The sequence below is a fragment of the Papaver somniferum genome, chromosome 8, assembly GCF_003573695.1.
Source record: "Papaver somniferum cultivar HN1 chromosome 8, ASM357369v1, whole genome shotgun sequence".
Classification (NCBI taxonomy): domain Eukaryota; kingdom Viridiplantae; phylum Streptophyta; class Magnoliopsida; order Ranunculales; family Papaveraceae; genus Papaver; species Papaver somniferum.
Window position 1 is genome coordinate 125,338,689 of NC_039365.1, and position 9,644 is coordinate 125,348,332.

Genomic DNA, 9,644 nt, shown 5'->3' on the forward strand with positions numbered 1-9,644 from the left:
TATGGGAAAATTGCTTCACCATTAACACATTTGCTAAAGAAAGATAACTTTAAATGGTTCGTTGAAGCCGATGAAGTGTTTATTTCTCAAGGAATCCATGACTTCAGCTCATGTTTTAGCATTACCTAATTTTTCTACAACTTTCGTAATTGAAAGTGATGCTAGTGGAAAAGAAATTGGATATATCCTAATCCTAATGCAAGAAGGGAGGCATATTGCTTATACTATCAAGGCCCTTGGACCTAAGCACCTAGGTCTTTCAACATATGAAAAAGAACTTCTTGTGATCATTTATGCAGTAACCAAATGGAGGCCATATTTGGTTGGAAGAAAGTTTTTGGTTCGAACGGGTCAACAAATATTGAAATATTTGACTTACTAAATTGCTTGGATACGACTATGAAATTGTGTATAAGCAAGGGATTAAGAACCAAGCAGCTGATGCATTATCAAAAGTGTATGAAAAGAGTGGAACGTCGCAAGTTATATCTTACGTGCATTATTCATGTATGGATGAACTCAAACAAGATCTCAGGGTTGATTCTTGGATAATGGAAAAAATACAGAAACTTGGTTATACAAATTTCAGCAGGAAACACTTCTCTGAAGAAAATAGGTTGTTAAAGTATCGCCAAAATCAGTCGGTAATTAGCCCCAATTTATAAGTGGAAAACTATTCTCATGAAAGAATTTCATTCAACACCGGCTGCGGGTCACTCTGGTTACTTAAAACTATTCAGATATTAAATCTTATATTTTATTGGCCGGGAATGAGGCAATATGTGAAGAATTTTATTGTTGGGTGTGATATATGTCAAAGAAATAAGTATAGTACATTGTCGTCGTCTAATTTTTTACATCCCCTTCAAATACCTACTACTGTATGGTCTGACATAACAATGGATTTCATTGTTGGGCTACCAATATCTAACAGTAAGACTGTCATACTAGTGGTGGTCGACAGGTTAACTAAATATGCCCATTTCATTGCTTTGAAACATCCCTACACAGTTGTTACTGTAGAAAAATATTTCATGGATTTCATCGTTAAACTTCATGGTTTTCCTAAAACAATCATATGTGACAGAGATGTTGTATTCATAAGTCGTTTTTGGCAAGAGTTATTTAAATTGCATGATATTCAGCTCTTCGTATCATCATCAAACGGACGGACAAACTGAAATTGTTAACAGATGCCTAGAAGCTAAATTGAGGTGTTTCATTAACGAAAAACCGAAGACTTGGACATTATGGTTGTCATGGACATAATACTGGTACAATACGACATATCATACTTCAACCAAAATTACACCTTTTGAAACACTTTATGGAATACCTCCTCCTGCTCTTAACAAATATGTTCCTGGAGAAGCGAAGAACACCAATTTAGATGCAGCTTTTATATAACGGAATCAAGTGTTAGCCGTTTTGAAGGAGAATTTGCAGGTGGCTCAGAATCGAATGATACAATATACGGATAAAAGACTTACTGAAATTGAGTTTAAAGAAGGGGAATTTGTATACTTGAAACTTCAGCCATATCGCCAGATTTCAGCTGTTCGCAGGCCCTCTCATAAGCTGTCATCCCTTTTCTTTGGCCCGTATAAGATTCTACAGCGTATTGGCAAGGTAGCTTACCGATTGGAACTGGCAGAAGGGTCAAAAAAATTCATCTTTTTTTTCAAGTGTCGAACTTAAAGAAAGCTGCAGAAATGAATTATGATATGTCCAATGCACTGCCTATGGCAGCTAGCGAAGAACCAATGTTGTTACTGTTAATAATAGTCCTTGAGGACAAGGATCAACTTAAGGGGGTAGGAATGATAGAATCTCCAGACTGTGCAAGAAACAACACTGCGACAAGTCAGTGAATGGTTAAGTTTGGAAGTCAGAAAGTTAAGGAAATAGTTGTTCCTTGGGTTACAAGTTTTTCTAGTGCTTTTTATTAGGTAGTTTCCTTTTAAGTTTGAGTTTATTTTAGATGTTAAGTTTGTTATAAATACCCAGCAGTATTGAATAAAAAGAACATGAAATAATTTTTTTAGTTTATATCGTAAACTTGTTATGATAAAGTTCTCGGTTGTTCTCTTGATAAGAATCTGACAAGGTTCTTATCACGTTCATCCCAAAATCAACGGTACCTCTTGTTGGTTGTTTTCCAACGAGATTTTCAATCCATATACGGGAGGAAAAGTCCTTTGCGAAAGAATCCAGCGACATAGCACGTAAGAATTACTAATATGGTGTTTTTCCAGCAGAGACGTTTTCATTAAAAATTAGATCTTTGTAGGCAGTGCTGATGAAATTTGTTTTTCTTCAGGTTCACTTAGTACTCGTATCGGAACATGTTAAGTTCATATAACAGCCATCATGATGTTCTAGTTCATATTTACGGCTGGCCGTTCTTCAGAAACTAACCATAAAACGGTGTTACGGTTGGATTCGATGCTTAGTTCCCGCCGTAGATTGTTTTGAAAATCTAAAAAAAAAAGCCTCTCCAATTTTTCTTCCCTCAAAAATTAACATTTAATCTGATTTAGTTTTTCACCAAGTATAAACCCACTAATCTAACTATTAACTAATTAAATTATTAACACTAACTAAATAAGTGTTGTTTAATGATTATGAAAAACATTTAGATAAGGGGCATTTAAAATTACTAATTGGTGACTCGTTTTTTTCCTACTATAATAGCCCTCTATTGGAAAGTGAAGCCCTGTATGAGGTTTCTTTTCTTTCCTAATGCTCTTAGGAAACAGTGAAAGACAAAATATTTACTTCGGTTAAAGAATAATAGCGTGTTTGGATACAAATCTGCTTCTGACTTCTGTTTATCCAGAAATAGAAGTCGGAAATAGAAGTCGGAAGCAAAACTATTTTGCTTTCACAAAATGCTGATTTTTTCTGTTTATAGAAGTTCTGAAAAATTATTGCCAAACTGATTTTTCGACTTCCAGAAATCGGAAAGCAATTTCTGAGTGTACGTCCAAACACCCTATAAAAATTTCCTTTGCATAAAAATAATAATAAAATGATTCGTCCATTTGGACACCGCCATGCGGGTTGCCCTGAGGTTGGACAAAGAATCCTTGACGTTTTGTCCTCCGAGTCTTCCTGGAAATCTTCACAGATCATTTCTCTTTTTTATCTCTCCTCAATTGCAAACTCTAGTTCAGCCTAAAAGACTGGAGACCACTACTTCAGTGTACCTGTTCTCTAGCTAGTCCGTGTAGAAATGAACATGGAGGAAACAAATGGGAAATGGCTACAGAAAATTCATGGGATGACATGAAGAAAAAAAAACAAAGTCTATTGAATTATCTTATAAGTTCAGCCATCTCTATCTCTCTCCAGATTTCCTTTTCTTTTGATTACGATGTTCAAACTTTAGCCACCTTCTTTATTTTTTAGTCTTGCTAAAACTATACGTAGTATTTAAGATCATTAATAGAATCCACTACCACCTCTCCATGACCTACCATCCCCATTGACTAGGATCCGAGGTTATCCGCCTCCTGAAGTAAAGGTTTAAGCCAAAGCCCGGGAAAGGTTTAGGGAATTAAGTAAATAATAAACAAACACATGACCTTCTACATTAGTCATTAGTCACAAAAACATCATATAACTAGAATAATCATCATTTTAATTGCAAAAGAACAAAAAAGAAAACAAGAGAGAGAAGGATAAGCAAAATCAAAATTAGAGGAGAAAGAGAGAATGACTTTATACAATGGATGGATTTTCAATACGTACAAAGATTTATAGATGAAGCTATTAACAAAGTGGAAACCATTTGGTACCATATATACATTGCTTGGAGAGCATGCAAGTCTTTCTTAAGTAGCAAACTGGTGATAATTTATCAGTAGTACTCTATTCCTTCCTGGTCGTTTCGGGTTTAGATCCCTCGGTATGGGAAGCAACAGAACATGGGAGCGGATATGGGAGAAGTATATACACGATCTTCATTTACTTTCACTCTGAACTCAGGCAGACTGACTGTGCTGTATTCGTAATTTAACGGAGGTTCACGTCTTCACTAACTATCTCTAATCTGGACTGAAGTCAGTACAGAAGGGTATCTACAAGGTGGCATGACGGTCTGAGCACTCTAAAAGGTCATCCTAATAGTTTAGTAATTTCGCGACCTTTATGAGTAGGGCTTAATTAAACTGAAATTGTAAAGAGACTTTGACCTGAACAGACCACCAAATAGGAACCTGGTTGGGGATTCTTGAGGAAGAGACTTGGGATTCTCAGAGGTTTCTTTAACCTGGAGGACAGTTAGGCCAATTGCCTGCCTGATGGAATCAATGGTCTTGGCGTCGACAGGGTTTCCGGCTGCATCACGTACGTAAAATGTGTTGACGGCTTTTCCTCCTGTTGTTGTTACTTCTGCCCTAGTAACAGACAGGCTATTTTCACGGAAGATGCGAGTAACATCTGTTAACAGCCCGACTCGGTCACTTGTACATAACTCTAGCTTTAAACCCTGTGAGAAAATCAGCATTTGACTACGATTTCAATAACTACTAGGCAACATAATAAAAAAATAAAACTCAGGATTACAAGAAATATTTAAGACTAGTTAACAAGATTCCACTGGGAAAATACAAGTATGAGCAAGATTGAATAATTGAAGAGGGGGAGAGAGACATTGGATTTACACAAGAGATCATTTTCCCTGGAAGGTTTTAAACAAACTGATTTACAAAAACATCTGCACTATCTCACATGACTAACATGGGAATCAACAAGTCAAAAAAAATGATATTTCTGGCTCTCTCTATAATAATTGAAGTTGGACTGCAAACAAAAAAGCTATTGGCATACTGTATCATGTTATTGGTAAACTGTTGTGCCACAACAACAAACAAGCTTAATCTACTATTATATTTTAATTAATAAAAGAAGTTGGAAGTCATGCTAATGTAAATACATAATTCAAAACCAGAAAATGAGCAACATAGACCGTCCACCCTTACCTCAGATACTCTTCTCTCTATTGCTGCTTCAAGACATTGGATCAATCGTTCTCTCTCAGCATCTGAATTTACAGGAGAACCATCTACATGCCTGATATAGAATTCCTTCAACAACAGCGAGAAAAGAAGTTAGCTAAAAATCTAACAAAATAACTATGCCGACGCAAGTACATCGAAAAAATTTAGATACCTGATAAGCTTCTGGCCCTTCAGCATCAACAGTTCCATGATAAACCACATACTGCATATCAGTCAGGGTACAAACTGTATCAAATAGTAACTTTGGTCTATCTTTGCACTTTATAGTGACCACTGAATAGTCTTTATCATACCAATTGACAACGGTAACATTAGGTCTAAGATTCTCATCCAACAGGTCATCAACAGATCGTTCATAGTCCCTGTCATCAAACATCATCTGGTGAAGCCTTCTTTCAGTGTGAGTGTCCCCAACAGAAACTACGCTCTTGGCTCCTCTAGTTTTATTATTACCCTTAAGTACATTACATAAAAGCTTCTTAATCATAGACAGCCTTTCAGGATCACTAATAGGAGACCCTGTTGACTCATAGGTTACGTGCATCACAGCTGCCGCCCTGGTATTATGAGTCCATACTTCAGCATTCACCACATTGCATTTAAGGTCAGTGAGAACTGCACTCACTTCAGATAGAAGTCCAGGTCGATCAGTCCCAGTTAACTCAATTGAAGTATGATTTTCCGATGGTTGCACACCCACAGATCTTCTTAGGGAAGGTGTACAGCAGGAATCTGCACCAAGAGACTGTGCAACAACTCTAAGAATCAGATGTGCATGGTCAAAAAAGTGTAAAAACAAATTGATGTATAAGACTGATAAATCCAACCTTATGAATATAATTGATAATCCCTTCATCTAGAATCTTGTTTCTCTTCTGATCAGTCACATTAAATACTAGCAAAAAGAAGGAAAACAACAGCATAAGGTTCAGGTTCCAGTAAAAAAGAACAACAGGTACAAGTTTTCCTAGCGAGAGAAAGCGGAAGAGAAGAAAAGAATTATTACCATCCATGAACCATCCTCCATCCGAAGAGATGTAAGCTTTGGTTATAATGAGATTCAAATCAGTAAGAACTTGTACAACTTCAAGAAGTATTCCATGTTTGTTTGCACTATCCACCTTCATTAACAAATAGGGGGGAAAAAAGATCAACAAAAGAGATAAGAAACACATTTAAATAAAAAAGAAAATGACAGGGTGAAGCAAACAACTAATTCCAAAGAAAATAAATGAAACAAGTCTCACCTGAATAACAGTTGCATTTTTGCAGGTTTCGTTGTCAATTACAACCCTAAATAAAAGAAAAACAGAAGAGAGTAAAACACCTATTCTTTTATCTGCTTTAAAGAGACTTTCAGGTATATCAATGAAGAAAAAACTACTTACATGGGTGGATTCATCCTTCTAATAAACTTCTCATACTCATCATCCATGTCCAGTGAAGAACTAAAATCAGATTCTGAAGACAAAAACATAACCACAAGATTTTTAATTTTAATTTGCCAAATCTAGAAACATTAATTAACCCATGACAGAGAGAAAACCCATCAATTTCAATTACCAAAACAAGAAATTTTAAAACCCTTGACCAATTTAAGGAAAAAAAAAATACTGGAAAAGACTGGGGTCATGAGTGCAAATTTCTATCAAAAGAATATTCAAGGGGAAAAAAACAACAACAACATGCCTATTGGCTAATCACCTATAGAACAGACACTTAATTGAAGAACTTATTATCAGTGAAAAAGTGGATGAACTACTCAAACCCACTCTAAGGTAGAGAAACATGAAAAGCTTGGATTAAAAAATAAGTAAACAAGAAACTGTAACAATTAGGGGAAAGTAAATGACAAAATTCATCACTGGAAACCACAAAAGATGACAAAATTAAGAACCAGCAAAGTTATAATTTCATGACCCAATACACAGAACTGAGAACCAACCCACCAAAACCATAAACCAGGACAGAGAAACTGAAATAGCTTAAAACCAAAAGGCAAATGGAAACCCCATCACCCAGATCATAAGTAAACAGAGGAACGAAACATTCAAGAAAGCAAATGAAACTGCCGGAGTGGGTGAGAAGAGGAGAAAGAAAGCAAAAAAAGATTCTTACCCATAGCAATTCTGCGCGGAATCGAATTCCTTGATAATTCACTAGAAACAAGTTCACTGAAGAAAGAAAAAGAGAGGAGAAAAAGCAAACTGAAACCCTTTGTTCTCTTACAAAACCACCTCTTTTCACAGCCAAAAGAAAAACCTCTCAAAACCCTTTCTTCCTTGGCTTATAAATTAAAACCTCACCGACAAGAGATACGAAACCTGCAATTTCGTACTTTTTCGCTCACTGCTCTCTGTGAAATCTCTCTTTCTTGGTCTGCGTTTGTGTCTCCACTTAAAATGAGTGCCCAAACAAGACCTTCTAATCTTCCACCAGTTTTCTTCTTCTCAACACGCGCATGTTAGAATAATCCTTGACTGCTGAGTGTGAACGCTAAAATACGCCAAAATCAGACGAATGCTTTATGGGCTCCTGCTATTTTACACGTGACAGAAAAAACTTCAAACACCAAAAGTCTCTCGGGACAAAATTCGTGGCATTACCGGTTAATCATGTCGAGAGGACCCGTTTAATGGCTAGTGTTACCCCCGCAATCCACGAGCGTAATCTGGCAATAATCTGGTTCAGTGAATTGAGCTTCACCTATAATCGCGTAAGCCTTATAAATTTGTACCAATGTACGTGGTTTAGTGAATTGAGCTTCATCTATAATCGCTTAAGCCTTATAAGTTTGTACCAACAATAACACAGTTCTGCAACGGAAGTTTAGGTCTTCTTTTCCTTCTCGTTTCTTCTCAAATGCTTACCATAAAGCATTCAAACATTGCCATACATTCAATAACATAATCAGCCAACCACAAACATTTAGAAGATAACACAATTAACCGATTTTATTGCATCAAAGGGAAGATATACAAAATTTGCCCACTTGGGGACTTACACAGGCTTGTTGCTCTTGAACCAAGCCTGTACCTACCAAACCTCTCTCAATTTGAGTCTCACAATCTCCTATGTAAGCCTACTGAATTTCCTATGCCTTTGCACTATTTATATAGCATCTACGATGGCCGTGCACAACACTTGCACACGCATGGGACAACCATCTGTCCCATAAGGCAGTTCCATAAGCGTCAATAACTGTGTCTACTGGCCAGTTTCTTCTCTAACTCAAGCCATCCTTCTACACCCGTTCCAAGACAGTTATGAACACACCTTTTAAGTTATAAACTTCCTCTATAACCGTTCTCCCTTGTCTCACACCTTTGGAACGCTTGTAAAGACAATAACCAACTCCTAACCATCACTTGAGCCATAACATGCAAACTTTGCGCATTACTGAACATGGCCTTGAATTAATACTCAGCCAACATAGCCTTGTAGTAGTTTAGGCCTAAGCCAATGTACAACTAACATTGCGCTAAAATCCTCTCGGCCGTTCATTTAGCTCATCCTGGCATTCATGCGTTATATGCTTCACTTAGCCAATTTGCTCGACAATACCAATGCCTATTCTTGCATCACTATCTTGTTTGCACTGTTCAAGCTTTGTCTAGTCTTGAACTAATACATAGCCAACTCTTGGCCTATCTACACTCTTGCATCATCTTTAAGTTTGGGCGAACTCAATTTCGTGGATATGCATCAATGCCAACATCGCATGTTGCACTTTTTCACTTTGGCCTTGTCTTGCCTTTCCCTCAATGAAGCTTCATTGTGTCATCCAATAAGATTCATTACTTAGCCAATGTCCTTACGGTGTAGCGTCATTTTCGCGCTTCATTGGCCCTGCAGGGTCCCGCTATGTTAGTGCTTAATAGTCTATTCGGTGTAGTGCCATCTTGGTCGTTCGTTGACTAGGTCGGCTATGTTGTAACGCACCATCTTGGACGTTCACTAGCCTTACCGGTCATAGACCTTCCCCAACTAATTCTTTCAACAACCTCGTTGAACGCGACCCAGTATAAACACTATACTTGTCTTAACTTCGCTTCATGCACTTCTTCTAGAACCTCTTCTAAAATTCAAAAAAAATTTGCTGGCTTTCGCAAAATGTTCTTAGCCAACTCTCATGCCTTAGCATCAGCATCACTTAGCTTTACTTCCTTGTTATTGATCTCTTACACTTGAGCCAAATTTTGGCGTCGTGTACTACGCTTCCACTGCTACTCAAATCATGAATGCAAACTTGAATTCTTTTTAGCCAATTCCTCCAAATTAGGCATGAATTCTATTTGCATCATTTGCGCCTAAGTGTATGCATGGAATGATTTTTCCCAAACTGATCCTTACGATCATTGCCATAGTCTTTCGCCTCCCGACTTTGCCTTTTGCATCTAACTCAACATGACAAGGACTTATAAATTACTTGACCTTCAATTTTAATTAATTTTGCTGGCACATGCCTTGGGATGTTGTCATCCATGGCCTATGTTAAGCACGTCAGAAAGTGCATAGGGGTTTCCTTTTCATAATGTACCCGAATCTTACATTTCATGCCTCGCAAATTCTGATTATGCAAAAACCATTCAAGAACTCATTTCTCTAATGCGGTTACTA

General features: G+C 37.2%; 1 protein-coding gene across 1 annotated transcript; it reads right to left on the bottom strand.

Annotated features, from left to right (window-relative positions):
* Positions 1–3,684: 3,684 nt before the first annotated feature.
* LOC113302924 (ACT domain-containing protein ACR4-like) lies at positions 3,685–7,448 on the bottom strand. Its single transcript, XM_026551889.1, has 8 exons — positions 7,143–7,448; positions 6,413–6,485; positions 6,272–6,317; positions 6,031–6,145; positions 5,852–5,919; positions 5,176–5,769; positions 4,986–5,090; positions 3,685–4,492 (listed from the first exon to the last, which is right to left on the bottom strand). The coding sequence occupies exons 1-8, from the start codon at positions 7,144–7,146 to the stop codon at positions 4,151–4,153; spliced, it is 1,347 nt and encodes a 448-aa protein (XP_026407674.1). The 5' UTR covers positions 7,147–7,448; the 3' UTR covers positions 3,685–4,150.
* Between the last annotated feature and the right edge of the window lie 2,196 nt (positions 7,449–9,644).

What these genes read in the sequence shown, in the direction of transcription:
- LOC113302924 (XM_026551889.1), bottom strand. An exon ending in AAAATGCAACTGTTATTCAG is followed by an intron (nt 6,146 to 6,271) that starts GTGAGACTTGTT and finishes TTGTTAATGAAG; the next exon opens with GTGGATAGTGCAAACAAACA. An exon ending in TAGAGAGAAGAGTATCTGAG is followed by an intron (nt 4,493 to 4,985) that starts GTAAGGGTGGAC and finishes ATTTTCTCACAG; the next exon opens with GGTTTAAAGCTAGAGTTATG.